The sequence below is a fragment of the Myotis lucifugus genome, unplaced genomic scaffold, assembly GCF_000147115.1.
Source record: "Myotis lucifugus unplaced genomic scaffold, Myoluc2.0 scaffold_104, whole genome shotgun sequence".
Taxonomy (NCBI): Eukaryota; Metazoa; Chordata; class Mammalia; order Chiroptera; family Vespertilionidae; genus Myotis; species Myotis lucifugus.
Genome location: NW_005871152.1, coordinates 3,066,895 through 3,093,206, shown reverse-complemented (window position 1 = coordinate 3,093,206; position 26,312 = coordinate 3,066,895). Strand labels below are relative to the sequence as shown.

At 38.6% G+C, this 26,312-nt stretch overlaps 1 protein-coding gene across 3 annotated transcripts in view; it reads left to right on the top strand.

Moving 5' to 3' along the window:
• The window catches only part of MRE11 (MRE11 homolog, double strand break repair nuclease), a 75,335-nt gene that overhangs the window by 14,259 nt on the left and 34,764 nt on the right, over window positions 1-26,312 (top strand). For all 3 annotated transcript variants that reach the window (XM_006092771.3, XM_023757278.1, XM_023757279.1), the window contains 8 exons: window positions 256-397; window positions 2,932-3,046; window positions 6,971-7,156; window positions 8,899-9,070; window positions 10,935-11,015; window positions 14,838-14,964; window positions 20,219-20,319; window positions 22,515-22,688. In XM_006092771.3, coding sequence (XP_006092833.1) covers window positions 256-397; window positions 2,932-3,046; window positions 6,971-7,156; window positions 8,899-9,070; window positions 10,935-11,015; window positions 14,838-14,964; window positions 20,219-20,319; window positions 22,515-22,688 — 1,098 coding nt within the window. The remainder of the gene's footprint in view (window positions 1-255; window positions 398-2,931; window positions 3,047-6,970; window positions 7,157-8,898; window positions 9,071-10,934; window positions 11,016-14,837; window positions 14,965-20,218; window positions 20,320-22,514; window positions 22,689-26,312) is intronic.

The following is a 26,312-nucleotide window of genomic DNA, read 5'->3' as shown; positions in this document are numbered from 1 at the left end:
TGATGAAATAATGTTTACTTTGCATTTAGCATATGATTCCAGTTGGAGGTCATTCCTAATAGAAAAAAAGGTAGCAAAAACTTTTAGTACTGTAATTTTGTTTAGAGAAGACACTATGTTAATCTGTTTTTGTAACTAGTATATAGAATCTATGTTTTTGTAACTGGTATATAGAATATACTTTAATAGGTAATATGATATGCAGATTACTTATTTTTAATATACAGTAATATTCTTTGAAAATATTTTACGTAGGCAGACGCGCTCTGTGCCCTGGATATTTTAAGTTGTGCTGGATTTGTAAATCACTTTGGACGTTCAATGTCTGTGGAGAAGGTAGACATTAGTCCAGTTTTGCTTCAAAAAGGAAGCACAAAAATTGCTCTGTATGGCTTAGGTAAGATGGTTTTATTATTTATGCCAATAAATATTTAATTGTCTAAGGAACTGGGAAATCAAATTCTGGAGTTAACTTTGTTGCTGTTTGGGGGAAAAATGAGGCAAATCTATATTCTCTATGAGTTACTATAAAAGTGATAGGAGGTTTGGGTAGATTTTTTTAGTATTTAATAAGAACTAGTAGACCTGATTCTTGTTTTCAATAGCAGTTTCGGTGAAGAAAATTTTTTCTTTAGTATCTACTTATTGTTCTTTTTTTTCTTTCTTTTAGACTTAGAGAATCCTGAACATTACAATTAGAGAGTAATTAGATATTTTGGAAGTCTTTGAAAGGTCTAAAGCTTCACTGTCCAATGCAGTAACCAACTAGCCTCATGTAGATGCTGAGCACTTGAAATGTGGCTCATCTGAGCTGAGATATGCTAGCAGTGTCGAATATACGTCAGATTTCAACGACTCAGAAAAAATGTAAAATATCTTACCTGTTTCTTTTTACTTTTTTTACTTAATGTGGCCACAAGAAAAATTTAAGTTGTAGATTTGGACTGCACTAGTGACTCACATTATATTTTTATTAGGCAGTGCTAGTCTAGAGCTGTCATCTCTAATGCTCAGAAAATTTGCCTTATCGACTTCACTGTCTTCAATTTATTTAGTGTCCAGTAGGTAAAAGTCTATTTGCTAGGCTTTATTCCATATGAATGAAAGACCAATGACATTTTTAGAGTGCAAAGTTTATTTATTGTGTTTTCCCTGGGTTAAGTTCAGCTTGATATTTTATTTATTTTATGGACACAAATAGCTTTATTGTGTATAGAGTATCATAAAAATTATATTCCATGTTAAATCAACCTTGAAGTACCCTGAGAGAAGTTGGGGGAAAATTTCACACTGTAGCCTCAACATAGTTTTTATTACTTTTTTGAGTGATTTTAGTATAATAGAAGCCTTAGAAGGTCTTATTTACTTCAGTTGTCTTTGAATATGTTCATAAAATAATCAGTTATGATGGATGGGTTTATTTAAACACTTTTTCTAGGGAGCTTACAGTCTTTGTCCATTTCATAATTTCTCTAACAAGTAGAAAAGCGTCATGATTATATTTTCAAGTTACGAAAAATGAGGTTGAGGTATATGTCTGATTTTGCAAGTAATAGAGCAGAAGGTTTTCTTAAAAGAACTGGTATTTTAATCATTACAGTGTTAGGGTTCATAACTTCAGAAAATGGTTGATCCTCTCACTTTCAGACCAAAGACATCTCATTATGCTTCATTCATCCATTTTCTCTCAAACTCTCATCTCATCCTGTCTTGTTTTCCTGCCTACCCTCCACCCCCTGCTCTCACCCCAACCCTTCTCTATACAGTCTATAACTCTTTTTACAGTTAGCAATTCTCTCATTTCATCAGGAAATTGCTGAGTCAAGTATTGAATGTTGCCTCGGCTCTCTGGCCCTGAGGTTACTGTGTCCCACACAGTTCTCTCACAGCCTTTTAGGGGTTCAGGGCTAGAGGGTGGGCCAGGACGATCCCTGTTCTCCTGGTTCCCTGCTGCCACTTTTTTTCTGCCTGCATCCTCCCTGCTCCCTCGGAGCTAATTGACAACTGGCTAAACTGCCCTCTCCTTTCCCTCAAAATTTTTCTCTACCTACAAGTTTTGTGAGTGTTCTCAGTGCTTCATGACTTAAATAAATCTACCTTCCAATGCCCTAGACTTTGTATGCCTTGACTTTTCCTCTCTAGTTATAGGTTCTGTGTCCTACCATCTATTCCATTGGCCACACTCTAGGAATCCTCTTTAGAGGCTAGGCCTCTTCTAGCTCTTATGCTTTTGCATTGTTGGCTTTTCTCCAAAGCCTTGCCTAATCTCTACATAAAGTAGCAACCTTGTCCCCTTACTGATATTCCCCATTTTAACATTCTGACTTTTTCTCCTTTTATAAGTCTTAAAATTGTAATCTCTGTGTTTGCTTACTTGTTTGTGTTGGCCTCCTCTACTAGACTAAGCTAATCCTCTGGGGTGGAGGAAGAATTATTTAAAATTTATTAAATTATTAAACAGCTCAGTATTTTTTTATTGTAATATTCAGCACAGTATTTTTATTTAAAAACAATACATATGACTATTTACTTAGAAATACATTTATTTTTATCTCATCCCTCTTTCTGTGTATTTTATATTTGTTAGATCAGAAGTGCTATGTGCTTATAATAAAAGGATAATGAAAACAGTATTTTAAATAGAAATGTTAATAACAATTTAATATAGAAACTCAGATTTTTATTCCACATTTTTCAGATTGTGAATGCTTGATAGGAAAACAATCTTTGAATGCATTTAACTGCTCAGCAGTTGTCGTGTAAGAACCTGGAACATATTCATTTGCAAATAATGATTCAAGATATCAAATATATCTCTAATTGGAAAATGAAATATTTAGAGAAGCACATAATTTAGAAGCAAAACATATTCTTTTTTTTTTTTAAACCAAGTAAGAAACCAATTTTAAAATAATGTCATGTCCATTTCAGGATCCATTCCAGATGAAAGGCTATATCGAATGTTCCTCAATAAAAAAGTAACAATGTTGAGACCCAAAGAAGATGAGAACTCTTGGTTTAATTTATTTGTGATTCATCAGAACAGGTAAAAGTATTCTCTGGAAATTGTTGAGTCCAGTATTGAGGTTCTCCAAATCTCTGTTTCCAGACTTACCTATTTGAGTAAAATGCTCCCCATTTTTTGAAAGTTGTCAGTGCAGGATCAGGCAAGACTTAGATATGCTTTGTGTGACTGCATTTTAAAAGTTTTCAAAATACATTTATACCTATAAAAGAATATTTAGGGCATATGCATAAGCTATAAGGATAATCATAAAATGAATATGCCTAAATATAGCAAAGAAGTTGAAGTAGTGCCCTTCTCTGACCCCATTTCTTGCTGCATATCCCAGAGAGGAGCACAATCATCAGTTTTTATTTACTCGGCCCATTGCTTTTCTTCATTGTTTAATCACATATATATCCATTGGTATAACTGGAACCTTGCTGTAAATTTTGCAGCTGGCTTATTATGTTCAGTACTAAAGGCCTGGTGCACAGATTCGTGCACCAGTGGGGTCCCTCGGCCTGGCCTGCGGGGATCGGGCCAAAACCAGCTCTCCGACATCCCCTGAGGGGTCCCAGATTGTGAGAGGGTGCAGGCCAGGCGAGGGACTGCACCGGTGCATGATCGGGGCCGGAGAGGGACTGCAGGAGGGCTCCAGGGCGTGTCCAGCCCATCTCGCCCAGTCCTGATCGGCCGGACCCCAGCAGCAAGCTAACCTACCGGTCAGAGCATCTGCTCCCTGGTGGTCAGTGCGCATCATAGCCACTGGTTGAACGGTCGGACACTTAGTGTATTAGGCTTTTATATATATAGATATATATAGATTATGTCACTAAGATGTATCCATTTTGCTGCTTAAAAGTGTAATTTTTGCTGATGTATACAGTTATATTTTTTTCCTATTAGTGAATGTTTTATATTATTTCCAGATTTTTGCTTTTTAAAACCTTCTTATGCACATCTCCTGGTGCATATGTGCAGGTGTTTTGCCAGATTATTACATATAGCTGGATCAGCTTTCTTTTGTTAGTAGTTTTAAGAAGTTTAATCTTACTGATAAGGTGCAGGAATGGCGACTTGAAGAAGCAAGATTTATTATGTGATCATTATAGTAAAAAAGTGTGAGATGGTAACAGTGATGTCAGTGAGAAAACTGAGCAGTTATTAAGGAATAATCTCAAGGGATTTGGGTTTGATTTTTAGATCCTAGATATATGTTTTCTACATAAAAATATTCCTAGGTACATGATCTTGCTCTGATTTCACTTCCTGCTCTGCCCTGCATTCATTGTGCTCAGCCACACTGATCTCCTTGCTGTTTTGAACTCACTGAACACATTCCCACCTCTGTACCTTTGCCATCTGCTTGTCCCTCTGCCTAGGTCTTTCTTCCCTTGCCTGCTAATCCCTTACATCAGTGTTCTGCTCACTTGTCACCTGTCAGAGAGGCCTTTCCTGACCACACTGTAGGGCATCTCCTTTCCATGTCACTTGTATTTATCTTTATCATATCCATCACTACCTGGCAAATTTTATATATATATTCCCCAAAAATGTATACACACACTTTGAATAATTATAAAGACAGTGTTTATTAAAATACATTTCATTTTCAAAATTGAGCTGTCAGCTGTTAAAGTGTGTATACATTTTTTTGAGGATACATCTTGTATTGTTGTTTGTTTCCCTCACTAGGACAAGGACTTTGTTCACTTCTGTGTCTTCAGTATCTAAATATTTGTTGATTGAATATTGGTTTGCATTAAATGAATGTTAGATCAAAGTATTTGAATATTTTTACTTAAATTCCCAACAATATAAATTAGTGTTAGGAAAAACTTTTCCTTCTTGTTTTGACTCACATTGGTTTTCACATATCTATACTAATAAAGAGCTAATATGCTAATGGTTGGGACGCAGTAACTTGTACAACCAGACCATTAGCACATTAGCTCTTTAATAGCTCCTATCAGCAGGAGGCTGCCTGCGTGTGCTGCGGGGCGGAAGCGGGAAGGCACCCGGAGGAGGCAGGACCATCCCATGCCGGGGAGGGTGGGGGTGAGAGCCCGTAGCAACCCCCTCACCAGTCCTTCGTCACCCACTGCTCGCACTCATAGCACCCCGCTGCCCACCTGCCAGGGGAAGGAGCACAGCGCAGCAGGGGGGAGGCTTCCATGCTCTCCTCTGGCACCATGATGGGGCAGAGCCTCCGCATTGCTCTGGAGAGGGGCAGAAGTGGGGAGGCGCCTCGGAGAAGGTGGGACCAGCCCGAGGTGACTCGAGGGACTAAGGGCGGGGCTTGAAGTGCCCAGAGAAGGCCAGAGGGGTCGGGGGCTGGGCCAGGCATGCTGGAGCTCTGCGTGGAGAGGTTCGGGTGTCAAGGCAGGGCGGCGGGTGGGTGGGCGGCGCCGCGCGACTTCGTGCGCTGGGCTCCTAGTCTTTTGTAATAATAACTAACCTCAGAATAAAACCAGAGTTTGCAAATCACTTATTCATGTGATATTTTATTTAATATGGAAAACTCTTATCTCTTATGTAAGTTTAACATTCTTTTTTTAAAAAAATATATTTTATTGATTTTTTACAAAGAGGAAGGGAGAGGGATAGAGAGTTAGAAGCATCAATGAGAGAGAAACATCGATCAGCTGCCTCCTGCACACCCCCTCCTGGGGATGTGCCCGCAACCAAGGTACATGCCCCTGACTGGGATCGAACCTGGGACCTTTCAGTCCCTAGGCCGACGCTCTATCCACTGAGCCAAACCAGTCAGGGCAACATTCTTTTTTAAAAAATATATTTATAAATATATTTTTATTGGTCAGAGAAGAAGGGAGAGAGAGTTAGAAACATAAATGATGAGGGAGAATCATTGATTGGCTGCCTCCTGCAAACTTCCTACTGGGGATCAAGCTTGCAACCCAGGCATGTTCCCTGACTGGAAATCAAACCGTCACCTCCTGGTTCATAAATCGATGCTCAACTACTGAGCCACAGTGGCTAGGCAGACTTACATTATTATTCTCATTTTTATAATCAGTAATAAAACAGATGATGTTAAAATGACTGGGCATATTTAGATATTTGTTTTTATTCTACAAAGTTTCAGCTTAACTCACTTTTATTTTCTGTGTTTTTTCTTTTTTTGCTGTATAATTCGACCAACTTATAGGTTTTTACTAGTGATAGAGCTCATGTTTTTCTGACTTGCCCAAAGCAGGTTATTCCTCTTTAAACCTTTCGTAATTTGTATCTAAAAGTAAGATTGACTGCTTTCTCTTTTGGGTCTCCTACTTGTCTGTGTCCTGCAAATTTGTAAGCCCTTCGAGGAATGAGATAATATCTTTATATTCTCAATCCCTTGCACACAGAAGGGGATGTAACAATTCTTTAATGAAAGGAGAATAAAGACCTGTATAGATCAGTGGTTCCCAACGTGGGGCACATTCCCCACAGGGGGGCAGTTTGATTTTTAAGAGGGGCAATTAGAGAATGAGTTATTAACAGTGAATTTTTTGCATTTCTTATGGTTCTAGTGGCTTCATATAGAGTATGTAAATATATATTGTGATATATTTATCTGTTTCAGTTCTCTAATACATGTTTTGAAACTTTATTAGCTATTTTTTCATATCACTTCATATTATTATTATTTTTTTAAATAATTTCTTAGTGATTTCTTCCTCAGTACTTCACCTGTCCTTTCATTCTTTTATTTTTCTCTTTCATGGATGTCATGTTCTTTGGAAGCTTGTTTAGAGCCTTTTCGGCTTCCTCTCCGTAAATAGGAGTTGACTTTTTGAATAATAAGAATTATATATCACAGAGGGAGCATCAGGATTTTAGAGATGCTTAGGTGGGGCATTGCCTAAACAAGATTGGGAACCACTGGTATAGATACTTAATATGAAAATTTTTTATATCTCTGAACATTTATATTATTTATTTTTTTAAATCTGGGTATAGGAGTAAACATGGAAGTACTAACTTCATTCCAGAACAATTTTTGGATGACTTCATTGATCTTGTAATCTGGGGCCATGAACATGAGTGTAAGATAGCTCCAACCAAAAATGAACAACAACTCTTTTACGTATCCCAACCTGGAAGTTCAGTGGTGACTTCTCTTTCCCCAGGAGAAGCTGTGAAGAAGTGAGTAATTGTTATCTTTTCCAAATCAACTTAAAAAAAAATCTGCTAAAATATTCTAATTATCCCAGAGTTTCAAGGTGCTAATGGTATGGTTATTTGTATGGTAGGTTTATTTATAAAGATGGATCTTTTAAAAAATACACACACACACACACACACACACACTAGTATATCTTTATTGGTTTCAGAGAAGAGGGGAGAGGAAGAGAGAGATAGAAACATCAATGATGAGAGATAATCATTGATCAGCTGCCTCCTGGAATGCCTTCTACTGGGGATTGAGCCCAAACCTGGACATGTGCCCTGACCAGGAATTGAACCATGACCTTCTGGTTCATAGGTTGACGCTCAACCACTGAGCACACCGGCCGGACATATATTTCATTTCTTTTGGGGGTGGGGGGAATCCTATATAATAAAACCCTAATATGCAAATACGCTCAATGCAGGAGCTGCCCCCTGGTGGTCAGTGAGTTCCCACAGGGGGAGCACTGCTCAGCCAGAAGCTGGACTCATGGCTGGCGAGTGCAGTGGCAGTGGCAGAAGCCTCTCCCAGACTGCGAGAGCCCCGGACTGTGAGAGGGATGTCTGCTTGCCGGCTTAGACACCCTCCCCCCCCCCAAATGTCGTGCACCAGGCCTCTAGTTATATAATAATGTAGTTAATAGTGATTAACTGATAGTGGTTTTATCCTTTAATCCTCTCAAGTCTGGTTAAGATGATAATAAGTTAAAGAATATGATAATAGGGTGTAAGCTGTTTTTTTCTTCATAGTGTGCTGCTAATTTATTTTATATATGCATGTGCACGTATGCACACACGGATAACACATATATATGTAATAGTATATACTATATATACTACTATAATAGCCCTGATAACATTTTATTATACTTACTGTTATGCTTGTCTTCTACTAAACTGAATATTTGTTCAGGCAGAAAATGATGGAAGAGTGGATTTTATTCTGAGGAAGAAGAATATTTAACATTTTTTTCCCTGTGATATAACGTCAAATTGCTAAAAATATTTTTAAGGGTATGATTTTATAAAGAACTAGAGGCCTGGTGCATGAAATTCATGCACTTGGGGTGGTGTGTTCCCACAAGGAGCGGGCCTAAGCCATCAGTTGGACATCCTTAGCACTGCTGTGGAGGCGGGAGAGGCTCCCACCATCGCTGCTGCGCTTGCCAGCCGTGAGCCCGGCTTTTGGCTGAGAGGCGCTCCCCCTGTGGGATCGGGCCAAAACTGGCTCTCCGACATCCCCTAAGGGGTCCCAGATTGCGAGAGGGTGCAGTCCAGGCTGAGGGACCCCACTGGTGCACAATCGGGCCGGGGAGAGACACGGGGAGAGCCAGCCAGGGAGAGACTGCGGGAGGGCTCCAGGGAGTGTCTGGCCCATCTCGATCAGTCCCGATCGGCTGGACCACAGCAGCAAGCTAACCTACCAGTCGGAGTGTCTGTCCCTTGGTGGTCAGTGCACGTCATAGCAATTGGTCGACTGACTAACTGTCTTCCCCCTGGTGGCCAGTGCATGTCATAGTGAGTGGTTGAGCAGCCTTAGTATGTCATTAGCATATTACGCTTTGATTGGTTGAATGGCCAACTGGACACTTAGCATATTAGGCTTTTATTATATAGGATTATTTTGTAAAAACTTAGAAATGTGGTAGTTTTGGTGTGCACATTTTCCTGGGGAAAGTTACAACATGACTAGCCTTTCCTTTCTCTCCTCATTTCAGACATGTTGGCTTGCTTCGGATTAAAGGAAAGAAGATGAATATGCAGAAAATCCCTCTTCGCACAGTTCGGCAGTTTTTTATGGAGGATGTTGTTCTGGCTGATCATCCAGACATTTTTAATCCAGATAATCCTAAAGTAACCCAAGCCATACAAAGCTTCTGTTTGGAGAAGGTAATCCTTCTAGGTAAAGGTCAATGAGATCTACTTTAATTGAGAGATTATTTACATTGAATTAAATAATTCGGTAGAGGTTAAGTCATTATACAGGATAGGATAAAAGTAGGTTTACAGTTGTTTGTATGGAAAATAATATAATAATTAATAAATGATACAAGAATAAACTGTTTCACATACTAACAGCTGTAAACCTACTTTTGCCCCATCCTGTATTTGTTACAGTCTCATGGAGCCTGTAAGGAACCACCTTTGTTCAGTAAATGAGCTTAATTGTATAAAAAATCTTTTAAGTCTTCCAGATGGAGGAATGTTATATATAGTAGAAATTTGAATTAAGCCCCTCTCCCAATTCCTTTCCTCCTTCTCAAAAACATATATATAATCATTTCTCTCTTTTTACCCTGATTTGATCATTTATTTTATTTATGAAAGCAGGCAGTGGCTTTGATTGGGAATGGGAGAATATTATGATAGATGAGTAGAACCTTAACCTCTCTAATAATCTGCATTAGGCATCCCTTTCACCCTAAAAGCTACCCCAAATAAAGTCTTAAAATGTGTTTGCTATGTACCTTAACCCTCCCCTTTCATGCATTTGCCACCCCTAAACCTCTGCAGAAATTCTAGAGCCACTGCTGAAGTTGGTGAATGCACTTAATAATATGTAAGTTAACAGCTTAATATTCATTGCTGAAACTCCATTCTTACTCTGTGCTAACTCTTTTGATTTGCATTTTATTCTCATAAAAATCATATGAGGTAGTAATAATGATAATAACAATTATCACTGATATTCATTGCCTGTTTATATATTCTGGGCACCATTGACAACATTTTGCATTTAATCCAATCAACGATGCTGTGGATAGATTGTCCATCCACATTTTATAGAGAGGAACTGAACCTTAGACAAAGTAACCTGCCCAGTGTTGAAGCTTTACCAGCAACATGTACCTCACATAACTGAAAAGGTTAAGAGTATGCTGGTTTTAAAATGATTAGATCCAGAAACTCAAATTAAGATTATGGGTTTCTCTATCTCTGTTTCCAGCCCCGTGCCACCCATTCTGATGGTTTTTGTCTTAAACTTCACTATAAGGAAGGTGTTTTCACATGGTGGCCCACAGACTTATACCTGTATCATTTCCCCCAGTAGATCCAGATAAACCCCTACCATTGGACTGAGGTCATGTGCTTGTTCCTAAACCCAATATCTGAAGCCAGGGAAGTGGGAAATGAATAAACTGGTCAGGCCTGAGTCAGGGAACCCAGGGTCTCTCTACTTTGGCACAGCTGACAATTTTTTTAAAATTATTATTTTTTAAAATACATTTTTATTAATTTCAGACAGGAAGGGAGAGGGAGAGATAGAAACATCAGTGATGAGAGAGAATCATTAATCGGCTGCCTCCTGCATGTCCCCTGCTGAGGGTCGAGCCTGCAACCCGGGCATGTGCCCTTGACCGGAATCGAACCTGAGCCAAACCAGCTAGGGTGGACAACTGACATTTTAGATTGGGTAATGTTTTGTTGTAGGTAGTTGTTCTATGCATTGTAGGATTTTTAAAAATACATATTTTTGTTGATTTTTAGAAAGAGAGGAAGGGAGAGAGAGAGAGAGAGAAACATCTATTAGGCTGCCTCCTGCATGCTCCCTACAGGGAATCGATCCCGAAACTTAGGCCTATGCCCTCACCTGGAGAACTGGCAATCTTTCGGTGCATGGGACAATGCTCAACCAACTGAGCCAGACCAGCCAGGGTGCATTGTAAGATTTTAACAATATCCTGTCTGACCTCTACCCACTGGATGCCAGTAGTATCCCTCCCTCAAGTCATGACAATATTTTTATTTTGAGATTGAAGAAATGCTTGAAAATGCTGAACGGGAGCGTCTGGGAAATGTTGGACAGCCAGATAAGCCTCTTATACGACTGCGCGTAAGTCCTATTTTATTTTATTTTTGAGTAGCTTCTATTTTAGATAAATTGAACTTTATTGACTTTTCAGAAGATAGTATTGCAGAGTTTATTTCACTCTTTCGCACCTTTGCCCAGGTGATCCTGCTGCGTGGAATGTGCTTCTCTCCTTCCGTACTTCCTTCAATACCCACTTAAGCTTCCCATCTTCATAGAAGCCTTTCTTGACCTCCCTTTATATTCGATATTTCTTCCTTTGTGTCCTCAGTTTACTCTGTACATACTTTTTACAGCATCATTTCATTCTGCTTGCAGTTATTTATTTACATGTTTGTCTTCCCAGTCAGCTTGTGAATTTTTTGATGACTATGTTTTATTCACGGCTGTACCCCTGACCCTCAGCACAGTGCCTAGTACATTGTGAACACTCAATAAAGTTTGTGTAATGAACTGTGCCACGCCAGCATGACCAAGGGTGATCCCGACTGGGGGGGTGAAAGGGTTAAGGAAAGACAGATAAGAGAATAATAGCTGGGTCTCGGTGGGACGCTGCCTCCCTGATGAGGAGACAACGACAGCGCCCACAAGCCGTGTCTTTATTTTATAGCAGACTAGAGGCCCGTTGCAGGAAGATTCCTGCAAGAAGAGGGCTTCTTCGGCTCCCTCCCATCTCTGCTGCCTCAGCTCCCTCCTTTCTCCGCCGCCTCGCTCCCTCCTGTCTCCGCTGCCTCAGCTCCCTCCCTTCTTCACTGCCTCGGCTCCCTCCTTTCTCCGCCGCTTTGCTCCCTCCCCCTCCCCCACCTTGCTCCCTCCCTTCTCTGCCACTTCGCCCCCTCCCGTCTCTGCTGCCTCATCTCCGCTCCCGTCTCTGCTACCTCGGCTCCATTCCCTTCTCTGCCACTTCGCTCCCTTCTGCAGCGGTTGGCTTCCTTCTACACTGTCTTCAGTCTTCGCTCTGGGCCTGTGTATGCAAGTTAACCGCCATCTTTGTTGGCTTAATTTGCATATCGCTCTGATTGGCTGGTGGGCATAGCGGAGGGACGGTCAATTTGCATGTTTCTCTTTTATTAGTGTAGATGCCACGAGGCAAAGTAGGGGCGTGATCACGTTTTTTACAGTATTCTCGTGAGTTTCAACATCACTCAACTACATGCATCCAAACTCTATCACAAGGCACATGGGGCTACATGTTTGGACCATAGGTTCAAGCTTACAACCACAGCCGTTGGCTATAATTGTGCTTGGAGGGCCCTGCCCTCCAGCTGAGACTTGCACGTGGCATTGAGAGGACCCTGTCCTTTCATTAGTCCGAGGCTTGAACCTGGCCAAAACACCGTAACCGTGCCCCACAATGAACAAGCTTTGTGACTCCTAGGAGTAGAAAATCACAAATAAAGCTAGGCCGGAGTATAATTGTTAAAACATCTGAAGAATCTGGGGAAATCCAATAGCTTGAGCATTTCACATTTTCTGTTTTGTAACATGGCAGCTGTGGAGATGGTCTGGGTACCACAAACATAGTTGCTCTGGGAGAACCACATTGTTCTCTTTATCAGGACAGAAGGTCCCATGTTTCTCATCCATGTCTGCCTAAAACCATTAGAACCAACAGACTGAAATAGAAAATTGGCATTCCTTTTCCTAAGCACAGCAAATTACTAATTCATTTGTGAAACAAAAGAACAGATAGTTCATGTAAGTAATATTCCAAAAGTACATTGTAGTAACCAGAGGCCCCTCATTAATTCATTGACTTAGTGGATCAATATTTATTGAATACATTCTGTCCTGCATGCTGGGAACACAGTGATGATAACACAGAGGAGCTGTTGAACTTGTGGAGCTTATGGGAGGTGGAGCTGTGAGACACAGTAAACAGATAGCAAGTAAATGAACAAAAGTCGGTTCGTGCTGAGTGTGATGCAGAGCCTAAGTGGTTGGGGAGTAGTGTGGAGAGGCTGGTGATCGGTGTAATGCTGCTTCCAGTGCATTGCATTGCGCACAGCTAGTTTAGGAAATGATTTGACCCTTGAACAAAGGGTTTGAACTGCGTGGGTCCACTTATATGTGGGTTTTTCATGAAATACTGTAAATCTATTTTCCTTATGGTTTTCTTTTTTTTGATTGTTTTTGCTATCTTTATTTGGAAAAATAATACAGAAGCATCATAATAGTAGAAACAAATTTGTTTGAAAAATCAATCAACCCATCCAGGCACTTAAAATGTGAAAAAAAAATCTTACTCCTTCTAGCACTGCCATTCCAAGTACCTTTGGAAAAGTAATTTACCTTCCCATTGAAGATTAGACATGATCATACTTGCCACCAGATATTGTTGCAAAATTCTTTGTGATTCCTTATGAAAAGTTCTAGTGAGATATAAGAAAAGAAACATCTTAAGAGTACATAATCAGAATGCTTAAACTACTAAAAAACACCCCAAGAAATAATTTAATACATTTTAAAGGTTATCATCAATGCATTTATAAACAAATTATAATAAGCATTTTTATAAGCCACAATGGTATTTTGTTACTAGGTATTTAATATGAAAGAAGTATACCCTTTTAACTTCATTTAAAGCTAAAGACTATGTAAAGTGATTTTGCATAACTACTTTTATGCTTTTTAAAAAAAGCTGTCTTTATATGTTAGCTAAATGTTTTTTAAGCTTAACTGTTTTTTTTTTTAATTGCTTAAAGTATTACAAAGGGTATTACATATGTGTCCTTTTTTTTCCCCCCGCCCTTGACAATCCCCTGGCCTCCCCTACCCCCCAGTGTCTTATGTCCATTGGTTATGCTTATATGCATGCATACAAGTCCTTCGGTTGATCCCTTATGGTTTTCTTAATAACATTTTCTTTTCTCTAGCTTTATTGTAAGAATATAATATACACATAACATACAAAATATGTGTTAGCCAACTGTTCATGTTACCGCTAAGTCTTCTGGACAACAGTAGGCTATAATTTTGGGGGGAGTTAGAAGTTATATGTGAATTTTTGACTGTGTGGAGGGTCAGCACTCCTGACCCCCACTTTGTCAACTGCCTATCTCTTAGGAAGAAATGTAGTGTTTTTCTTTGTAAAGGTCTTTGTACCACTATATACTTTTTAAAAAAGAGACAGCCTTGAGGGTGATTGTTAGCTTTAAGTAGATCCTGTGTTTTGAAGGGTAATCATTTCTCAAAACTCACGGATTTGATTCTTGCATTTATTCTTGTCAAAGTGAGAGAATATACCTAAGAGGATAGACCCCTTAACTAATGCATCCGAAGCCAGCATTTTATTTTGGTGGAGAATTTTCTTTCTGTTTTGGAAGTTTAAGATTTTGTTTAAAATTCCACCTCCTTTTCAGATGGTACTTCTGGTGCCTAGGCTACTAATGTTTTCTTTTTTTTTATTATTATCCTTACTTGAGGATATGTTTTTATTGATTTTGGAGGGGGGGGGGGAGAGAGAGGTAGAGAGAGAGACAGACAGACAGACAGACAGACATTGATGTGAGAGGGAAACTTTGATTGGTTGTCTCCCATACACACCCTGACTGGGCATCGAATCTGCAATCTTTTGGTGTATGGAATGACACTCCAACCAACTGAGTTACCCAGTCAGGGCACTACTAGTGTTTTCATGGGCAGATGTAATTATTCCAATATTATGAGAATTCTTGCTATATCTTGATTCCATCGAACAAAGTGTTTTGCGTAAGCTTATAAACTTTCGAAGCTTTGTTTTTACACTCTCAGGATCTTTAAAATGAACTGTAGAATATTAATTTATTAACTTAAAAGTATTGAGCATAAACCTAAATACTGAAATGACTTATTCTGTATTTCCAGGTGGACTATAGTGGAGGTTTTGAACCTTTCAATGTTCTTCGCTTTAGCCAGAAATTTGTGGATCGAATAGCTAATCCAAAAGATGTTATCCATTTTTTCAGGCGTAGAGAACAAAAGGAAAACACAGGTATGCTAGTAATTTTTACAAATTTAAAAATGTTCTTACAGGGTTTATTGTAAATCAGTCTTTAATAAAAGACAGATAATAAATTGACAGTTGAATAATTAAATTTCTTCTAAAAATTAGATAGCAATATTTTATTTTTTTTTAATATGGTATTTTTTAAAAATAAATCATTGTTGTTCAGATTATTACAGTTGTTCCTCTTTTTTCCCCCATAACTCCCCTCCACCCAGTTCCCACCCCACCCTCTGCCCTTACCCGCCCCCACTGTCCTCATCCATAGGTGTACGATTTTTGTCCAGTCTCTTCCCCCACCCCCACACCCCTTTCCCCCTGAGAATTGTCAGTCCACTCCCTTTCTATGCCCCTGATTCTATTATATTCACCAGTTTACTCTGTCCATCAGATTTTTTATTCACTTGATTTTTAGATTCACTTGTTGATAGATATGTAATTGTTGTTCATAATTTCTATCTTTACCTTTTTTCTTCTTCTTCCTCTTCTTAAAGAATACCTTTCAGCATTTCATATAATACTGGTTTGGTGGTGATGAACTCCTTTAGCTTTTTCTTATCAGTGAAGCTCTTTATCTGACCTTCAATTCTGAATGATAGCTTTGCTGGGTAAAGTAATCTTGGTTGTAGGTTCTTGGTATTCATCACTTTGAATATTTCTTGCCACTCCCTTCTGGCCTGCATAGTTTCTGTTGAGAAATCAGCTGACAGTCGTATGGGTACTCCCTTGTAGGTAACTGATTTTTTTTCTCTTGCTGCTTTTAAGATTCTCTCTTTGTCTTTTGCCCTTGGCATTTTAATTATGATGTGTCTTGGTGTGGTCCTCTTTGGATTCCTTTTGTTTGGGGTTCTCTGCGCTTCCTGAACTTGTAAGTCTATTTCTTTCACCAGGTAGGGGAAGTTTTCTGTCATTATTTCTTCAAATAGGTTTTCAATATCTTGCTCTCTCTCTTCTTCTGGCACTCCTATAATTTGGATGTTGGTACACTTGAAGTTGTCCCAGAGGCTCCTTACACTATCTTGATATTTTTGGGTTCTTTTTTCTTTTTGCTTTTCCAGTTGGGTATTTTTTGCTTCTTCATATTTCAAATCTTTGACTTGATTCTTCGGATCCTCTTGTCTGCTGTTGGACCTCTGTATATTATTCTTTATTTCAGTCAGTGTATGCTTAATTTCTAGTTGGTCTTTTTTCATATCCTCGAGGGTCTCACTAAATTTATCAGCGGTTTCTAGAAAATTCTTGAAAAACCTTATAACCGTGGTTTTGAACTCTATATCCAGTAGTTTGCTTTCCTCCATTTCTGTCTTTTGTGATCTGTTTCTTTGTCTCTGCATTTTGGCTGCTTCCCTGTGTTGATAGAGTGGCTTTGTGTGCTAGGTGTCCTATAGGGCCCAGTGGCTCAGCGTCCCCAATTACCTGAGGTGGACACTCTTGGTGCACCCCTTTGTGGGCTGTGTGCACAGTCTTGTTGTAGTTAAGCCTTGATTGTTGTTGGTATCACTGGGAGGAATTGACCTCCAGGCCAATTGTCTGTGAGAATCAGCTGTGTCTACAGTGGGAGAACTTCTGTGCTGAAGACACCCTTCTGGGGTGTCTTGCTTCAGTGGGGCTTTGGTGCTCACTGAGTCTGTCCCCTGAGTGTGTCCCTTATGGATCTGAGGAGTTGTAATCTGGATGGTCCCACTCTGACCACTGGGTACACTGGCTCTTGGATCTCTAAGGAGGTGCTAATTTAGCCTCTGCCTGAGGCTACCCAGCAGGAGCTACGGAGAGATCTGCAGATTCCTCTTCTTTGTTTGGGGTTTGGAGGTGCCCAGATGAGGCCCAGCTGTGAAATAGTGCAAGCTGCTTGTGGGGCCTTGGGCCTTCTTTTGGATGTTCTGGGTTTCTCTGACCCAGCTGCAGTTTGTTAGGTAATTTTAGATCTCAAAGGGCCAGCCCATTCATATGCAAAAGCCTCTGCTTGCAGCTTGGGTGGGGCAGGGTCTCAGGGAATCAACAGGGCGGAGCAAACAGCTATGGCTGATTCTCAGTCCTGCCCTAAGAGGCCCCTGGGTCTCAGTGTCCCCACGGTAATCTCTGCAAGCACCTCTGAGAGAAAGCCGCCCTCGAGTTCCGCCCGCTGCCAGACAGTCCAGTTTCTCCCCGTATGAGTCTGGGTCCCCAGAGACTCGCTTGGAACTGGAGTTCAGAGCCGTCGGGAGCTTGTGTCTCCCTCCCGATTGAAAAAGACACCGGTGTCCTCCATTGCCAGCCCTTTCTGCGTGCATGCCTCCGTACCTCTGCACTTTACTTCCACACCTCCTCTGAGTCTCGGTGTGCTTTTCTCTTTCCTTGTAGTTGTAGAATTTCCACTCAGCTAGCCTTCCTGTGGTTCTGGGTGATGTCTGTTTTGTCTTTAGTTGTAGTTTTGAAGTGGATGTGCGAGGTAGCAATTTCAGATGGTCACCTATGCCACCATCTTGGTTTCTCCGCCTAGATAGCAATATTTTAAAAATACGTTTTCTTTGATTTTTAGAGAGACGGGGCAGGAAAGGGGGAGAGAGAGATAGAAACACCCATGAGAGAAATATCTATCAGCTGCCTCCTGCACGCCCCCTAGTGGGGATTGAGTCTACTATCCTGGTTTGTTCCTGGACCAGGAATTGAACCAGCGACCTCTTGGATGTATGGGACAATGCTCAACTGAGCCACACTGGCTTGGCAATAGCAGTCATTTTTAAACTTATGTGGATATCAAAAAGAAATGGAAGGCTTTCTCTGCAGATGTAGTTTTTTTTAAACAGTGCTCCTGAGTACCAACATACACAGGCATTACAGATTTATTGTTCAAAATAAATATTTATTTATTATACATTATTCATGTTCAGAGAATATATTCTCAAAGTTTGCATTATTAAGTATTTCAGCTTTAGGGTATACAGTGATTTAGGAAGATACCAGTCTTTTGAAATAGTAAGTGGCCCATAGTTTGATGTTTCTGATGATCAGGTAATCAGTTTCCATTAAAAATTTTGTGAAAACTATTGTCCTTATTTTAGCATTTATAAAACAGATCATCTCACTAAAATAGTTGACCCTTGAACAACACAAGTTTGAACTCCATAGGTTCATTCATATGTGGATTTTTGTCAGTGAATATGTACAATATTGTATATGTGCTTTCTTTTTCTTATGGTTTTCTTAATAACATTGTATTTTCTCCAGTTTGCTTTATTGTAAGAATACAGTATATAATACATATATAAAATTTGTATTAATTGGCTGTTTATGTTATCAGTAAGATTTCCAGTCTACAGTAATAGGCTATTAGTATTAAGTTTTTGGGGAGTTAAAATTTATACACAGATTTTTCAGCTATGTGTTGAGTCGGCATCCCTTAGCCCCAAACTGTTCAAGGGGCAATTGTAGTGTTTCTTCATAATATATATTATCATGTTAAAGATAGAGTCTATTTTTCTTAGAGCTATTTAGTCAGAATTTTCATAGAAAAATATGGCCATATTTACGAGTAAGCTACCTGGGTTCTTATTAACTTGGATTTAATGGCCTTCTGTATTCATTGTCAAATTGTGATAAAAATTGTGTATGCTGTTAATTTAACCTGAAATAGTTATGTAGATATTTAAATGGAGCTCATAGAATACTGTTTTGGGGGGGGAAATCTGTATCTGATAATTGTATTTTCATGCTATGAATTTTAATTAATTACTTGTTGATAGTGTTTTCCTTTAATTGTTCATCCTTATTAATTTCTTGAAATTTTATAGGTGTAGCATTTGTTAAAAACAGACTATAGAACTAGTACCTTATGTTACTTGAGTTTTATTTATAGTCAGTTTTGTTCTAATGATTTCTTTTTTGCTTAACCATAAATTGCTCAATAGAAACAATGACCCCTTTGAATGTTTTATTGAAAGTATTTTTGTTATTTTGACCCACTCTACTACTTAAATACAGGTGTTACATTTTATAAATTACTTTACCTGTCTGATGTCTATAGAATCAGCATAGTAACTATGCCTACCTCTTAGGATTGTTACGAGGCTTAGTTGATATACCGTGTACAAATGATCTTAACATAGTGTCTGGCATAGTAAAACGTAGTAATCATGTTTATGTATATTAATTCTACTATCTTGAAATTCAAAAGAGATTTTTGTTCATTTGTCTTTACCACTTTGCAAGAGGCACACTGAGCTTTGTGCCTCTTCATTCTCTAGGCTGTTGCATATGCTTTTTCCCCTGCCTGAAATAGATTTTCTTTTTTGCTAAGTGAATCTTATTCCACAAGGCTTGATTCAAATGATAGCTGCACATTATTCTGAACCTTCTTTAAGAAGAATTAGTTTGTTTCTTCTGTGAGTCATAGTCTCTGTTCTTACCTCTGTCTTAGCACTTATCACCTTGAATCGTAATCATTTGTTCTCATGGACAGGAATCCTATCTTTTTATCATTGCGTTTTCAACACCAGGTCCAACACTTGCTGTATAATTACTGTTTGTTTCCCTGATAAAGATTATCAGCAGAGCAGATACTACTGGACCCTATGCTTCCTGACTTCCTACCCAGTGCTCTTTTTAACTCTCACCTACTGTTTTTTGAGGCAACCAACCTGCTTACGAATGCAGCAGAAGTGCTTTAAACATACATCTTATTTATCTCACAGAATAGTAAAAAGATACGTACTTCAGTGCTGAGATTTAATTAAATTAATAATTTTTAGTTTCATCAAAGGACATTCTAAAGTGAAATTGGCCTTTTCTGTTTTGTTTTGAACTGCATGTAGTGGTGACTGTTCATAGAGTTCCGAGCTGCTCTCTTGACTCATCCCAAGGCACTGGCAGTGTTACCCACAACTGCTTTAGTATTATCAGTGCAGATGTCATTATAATGGAAAAAATAAATAACATCTTAGTATTATTATTATTGAGGGAATTTTTACCTTGAGTGACCCTTGAAATGGTTTGGGGACCCCCAGAGGTCTGTGGACCACAGTGTGAGAATAGTTGCAAGAGATATACTACTTGGAGATACGGAAAACAAGTACAGACTTTAGGGAAAAGACTGTGGCTATTAGCAAAAATGCCATGGGTTTTTTTTGCCTCAGAATTTACCACATTGAGCAAGCTGACAGTTGATAACGTTTGGCGTTCCTCCTGTACTGACAGCAGCTGCAGTGAGTTTGGGTACTGTGCGTGATAACAAGCTGCTCCTTTTTCAAGAACTTCTTTCTTCTAGGAGAAGAGATCAACTTTGGGAAGTTCATTACAAAACCTTCCGAAGGAACAACTCTAAGGGTAGAAGACCTCGTAAAACAGTATTTTCAAACCGCAGAGAAGGTACTTTCTTAATTACAGTTCACGATTTGAATAATGTCTATCTTATAATAGCAGTTTTTTACTTAGGATATGTATAATTGAGAGTTGAAATAAAAGGGATCCTCAAAATGTTTTCAAGAAGTAAGTATGGTGGCAATTAATTGCATTCATTCATAGCTACTATACACCAAAAGAAATTACATGCTTAGTTAATGTTATTAATATTATTATTATTGTAACTATTGTTGATGTTGTTATCCTCTTACTTTTTATTGCTATTGCATAAGTCTGAATCCAGGATTTACTTTTCTTGCACCTGGATATAATTTCAGAATTACATTATTATTATTAAATTTATCTTTATTATTGAACATATTATAGATGTCCCCTTTTCCTCCCCATTAATCCCTTCTATACCGCACCTACTCCCTGGCCCCCCCACCCCCCCGCCCCCCCGGCCTTCACCACACTATTTCCTGTGTCCATGGGTTATGCATATGTGCATATAAGTTCTTTGATTAATCTCTCCCCACCTACCCACCCCTGCCTTCCCTCTTAGATTTGCCATTCAGTCTGTTCCATTCTTCTGTGTCTCTGGGTCTGTTTTGTTCATCAGTTTATTTTGTTCATTAGATTCCACATATGAGTGAGATCATGTGATACTTGTCTTTTTCTAACTGGCTTATTTCACTTAGCATAATACTCTCTAGGTCTCTCCATGCTCTCTCAAAGGGTAAGAGAGCCTTCTTTTTTATAGCTGCACAGTATTCCATGGTGTAAATGTACCACAGCTTTTTTATCACTCATCTACTGATGGGTACTGGGCTGCTTCTAGATCTTAGCTATTGTAAATTGCTAATTACATTGCATTATTAATATAGGAATCACATTATTAACATAGCTACCACATTGTGAAGCTACTTTTTTTTTTTTTAACCTTAGTACTTAAGTTCTGGCTAAGAAAGAATTCAGAGACAAGACTGAAATTATAAGAGAAAGTTTATTTATAAAGTCACAGAGGTAGAAGGAAGTGAACGGTAGAAGAAATGGGTTCAGAAAACAAGTTATAGAGGCAAAAAGAAGGGTTGTTGGAGCTTAGGAAAGAGAGCGGCAAGGAAAACATGGCTGGGGGGAAGGAGGGAGAGAAAGATGTGGGCGTGTTTTATAAAGAGAGCTGCCAAAGCTACTCTTAAGCCGTAAGTATATGCCACTTTAAGATCCTCCAGTTGTATTAATTTCCTCTTGCTGCTGAAACAAATTTTCACAAACCTAGTGGTTTAAAACAGCACAGGTTAATTATCTCACAATTCTGTAGGTCAGAAATCTGACACTGGTCTCACTGGACTAAAATTGAGGTGTCAGCAGGGCTGTGTTCCTTCTAGAGCAGCGGTTCTCAACCTGTGGGTGGTGACCCCTTTGGGGGTCGAACGATCCTTTCACAGGGGTTGCCTAAATACATCCTACAAATCAGATATTTACATTACGATTCATAACAGTAGCAAAATTATAGTTATGAAGTAGCAACGAAAATAATTTATGGTTGGGGGTCACCACAACATGAGGAACTGTATTAAAGGGTCGTGGCATTAGGAAGGTTGAGAACCACTGTTCTAGAGGCTCCAGGGTAGAATCCATTTCTGTATCTTTTCCAGCTTCTAGAGGTGCCCACATTTTGTGGCTCCTGGGCTTCTTCCATCTTCACAGCCAGCAATGTTGTATCTCTCTGGCCATTTTCTCCCAGTTACATCTCTCTCTGACTCCCTCTTCCACTTTTAAGGATATTCATAATAACACTGGGCTTACCTCGATACTCTCTGATAAACTGATTTAGCAGCCTTAGTTCCATCTGTAATCTTAGTTCTCCTTTGCCATGTTACATATTCACAGGTCCCAGAGATTAGGTGTGGACATCTTTAGGGTTAACACACTGGTTAACATCATCTTTTTATCATTAGCTGCCACTTCTGGTCTCTGTATTCCAGCCATTCCGGCCTCTGCATGTTCACCAGCCTTGTTTTCACTTTACTTTTTCTGACTCCTAGTATTTATCAGTTGGCTTAATTACTGTCCATTGTTTTGTTTTCCCTTCAATAACTAGATAACTTGTCTTTTTTTCTCTGGAAACATTACTCTTTCATCTTCCTTTCTCGTTTAGAATTATTTTGTAAGGGATGGATACTATTTTCTGCATCCAGTGATTTATATCTCTCTTACAGAATGTGCAGCTCTCACTTCTAACAGAAAGGGGGATGGGTGAAGCAGTACAAGAATTTGTGGACAAGGAAGAGAAAGACGCCATAGAGGAGTTAGTGAAATACCAGTTAGAAAAAACACAGCGATTTCTTAAAGAACGTCATATTGATGCCCTAGAAGATAAAATTGATGAAGAGGTGAGTAACTAATTTTGGGGGTGGGGGGGTGGGGGGGGATAAGTCTATTTAGATAGTCTCTCCTTAAGAGTAGCTCTGAGTTTCATTCTAGTAAACTGGTCATTATTTACTCTGATTTGTTTAGTGTTCTTTCTTTTTCTTTTTTTTTTAAATTAAATTTTATTGGGGTGACATTAGTCATCATGGGCATATAGGTTTCATTTGTGGATTACTTATATACAAAATCTGTATATAGGACCATGTATCCACCACCCAAAGTCAGATCTTCTCCTGTCACCTCATTTTAGGACACCTCTCTCCCCCCAACCCCCTCCCTCTGGCAACCACCACACTACTGTTTGTGTTCATAAATTTCAGTTTTATATTCTACATATGAGTGAAATAATATAGTTCTTAGCTTTTTCTGTCTGGCTTATTTCACTTCACATAATGTTCACAAGGTCCATCCATGTTGTTGTAAATGACGCTATTTCATCCTTTCTTATGGCCATGTAGTACTCCAGTGTTTATATATACCACATCTTCTTTATCCAGTCCTCTATCACAGGGCACTTTGGCTGTTTCCAAGTCTTGGCCACTGTGAATAACGCTACAGTGAACATAGGGTGCACATATCTTTGTGTATAAATGATTTCAAGTTTTTCGGGTATATAACCAGGAGTGGGGTTGTTGGGCCATACGGTAGCTCTATTTTTAATTTTTTGAGGAATCGCCAAACTGCTTTCCATAGTGGTTGTACCAGTCTACATTCCCACCAGCAGTGAATGAGGGTTCCCTTTTTTCCACAACCTCTCCAACAGTTGTTGTTGCTTGTCTTGTTGATAATGACCACTCTAACTGTATAAGGTGGTATCTCATTGTAGTTTTAATTTGCATTTCCCTAATTGCCAGTGAGGTTGAACATCTTTTCATATATCAGTTGGCTATTTGTATGTCTTCTTGGAAGAGGTGTATTTTCAGGTCCTCTGCCCACTTTTTAAAAAATATATATATTTTATTGATTTTAGAGAGGAAGGGAGAGGGAGAGAGAGAGATAGAAACATCATTGATGAGAGAGAATCATTGATTGGTTGCCTCCTGCACGCCCCCTACTAGGGATCGAGCCCACAACCCAGGCATGTGCCCTTGGCCGGAATCGAACCTGGGACCCTTCAGTCTGCAGGCCGATGCCCTATCCATTGAACAAAACCAGCTAGGGCGTCTCTGCCCACTTTTTGATTGGATTGTTTAGTTTGGTGTTGAGTTTTACAAGTTCTTTATATATTTTGGAAATTAAACCTTTTTCAGAGCTACTGTTTGCAAATATCATCTCCCATCTGGTTGGCTGCCTGTTTGTTTTGTTGTCCATTTTTGTTTTTGTTTTGCTGTGGAGAAGCTCTTAAATTTGATATAGTCTCATTCATGTATTTTTGCCTTTACCTCCCTTGCCTTTGGGGTTAGGTCCATAAAATGTCTCTATCACCCAGGTCCATAAGTTTGGTACCTATATTTTTTTCTATGTGAGTTATAGTTTCGGGTCTTATGTTTAAGCCTTTGATCTATTTTGAATTTATTTTTGTACATGGGGACAAACTGCAATCCAGTTGCATTCGTTTGCATGTGGCTTTCCAGTTTTCCCAGTACCATTTATTGAAAAGACTATCTTTACCCCAGAGTGCATTTCTGGTTCCTTTGTCGAAAAATTATCTGTCTATATACATGTGATTTTGTAGCTGGGCTCTCTATTCTGTTCCATTGATCTGTGTATCTGTTTCTCTACCAATACCATGCTGTTTTGATTATCGTAGCTCTGTAGTATATTTTGAAGTCACATCCTAACACATTCTACGAGGTCAATATAACTCTGATACCAAAACCTGGCAAAGATAACACAAAAAAGGAAAACTACAGACCAATATCCCTGATGAATACAGACGCAAAAATCCTAAACAAAATACTAGCTAATCGAATACAACAGCACATCCAAAAAATAATACATCCCGATCAAGTGGGATTCATTCCAGGGCACAAGGATGGTTTAACATTTGCAAATCAATCAGCGTAATACAACACATTAACAAAAGAAAGGATAAAAATAATATGATCTTGAAAATAGAACCAGAAAAAGCATTTGATAAGATGCAACATCCATTATTAAAATGCTCAATAAAAGAGGAATAGAAGGAAAGTGTCTTAACATAATAAAGGCCAGTATGTGATAAACCCTCAGCCAATATCATGCTCAATGGTGAAAAACTGAAAGCTTTTACCCTAAGATCAGGAACAAGACAAGGATGTCCACTCTCACCACTCTTGTTCAACATATATAGTACTGGAAGTACTTCCATAGTACTGGAAGTTCTAGCCAGAGCAATAAAGTAAGAGAAAGAAATAAAAAGCATCCAAATAGGGAAGGAAGAAGTCAAACTGTCACTTTTTGTGGATGACATGATGCTCTCTATAGAAAACCCTAAAGACTACCAAAAAAACGACTGGAAAGAATAAACAAGTACAGTCAAGTTGTAGGATACAAAATCAATGTGCAAAAATCCATTGACTTTCTGTATATCAACAACAAAACTTCAGAAAAAGAAATGGATAAAACAATTCCTTTTGCAACCGCAACCAAAATAATAAAATACCTAAGAATAAACTTAACAATGTGAAAGACCTATATACTGAAAATTACAAAACATTAAAAGAGATTGAAAAAGACACAACGAAATGGAAAAATATCCCATGTTCATGAATTGGAAGAATCAACACAGTTAAAATGGCCATTTTACCCAAAGCAATATACAGATTTAATGCAATCCCCATCAAAATTCCAATGTCATTTTTTAAAGAAATACAAGAAACCATCAGATTTATATGGAACCACAAAAGACCCAAAATAGCCAAAGCAATCCTGAAAAAAAAAAAAAAAAGGGAATGATGCTGTAGGTGTCATGCTACTTGTTTAGTTTTCTTATCTATCAAATTGAGATCATAAAATGAGATTTAAATCAGAAAATGTCTAATAAAGTGTGCAGAACAGTGTTAAATATGATTGACACCTAATAAATGTTAGTTTTGTTCCCCATAGATTGTATCTTCTCTTGAAGATCATGAAATGCTTTAAATTGAACTTTGTAGGATGCAAATTTCTGCTCATTTCAATTTTTTAGTAGTTTGAGATTTTGTATTTCATGTAGAAAATGCATCCTTATTTTTAAAAATATTTTTAAACAGCTTTATTGAGGTGTAATTAATATCTAAAATTCACTCATAAAAGTATACAATTCAATGACTTTAGTAAAGAAAATGCATTCTAAGCATAAATACAGTGAAAGAATCACAGGAAAAACACATTAGATTTGGCTACATAATAATTTTAAATGTTTGCATGTCAAATTGTAAAAAAAAACCAATTAGAATGTATGGACATGGAGAAAATATTTGTATGTGGGCAGAAAAGGGTTAATATTGTTATAGTAAAGTGTTCTAATAAACCTTAAGAAACATATTAAACATTTCAGTACAATAATGAACAAAGGATATGAATAGATGGTTCACAAAATAAAATGGTGTTTATCTAGGATAATCAAACTCAAATTAAATATGCAGTTGACCCTTGAACAACATGGGGGTTAGTGCTGACCCCCT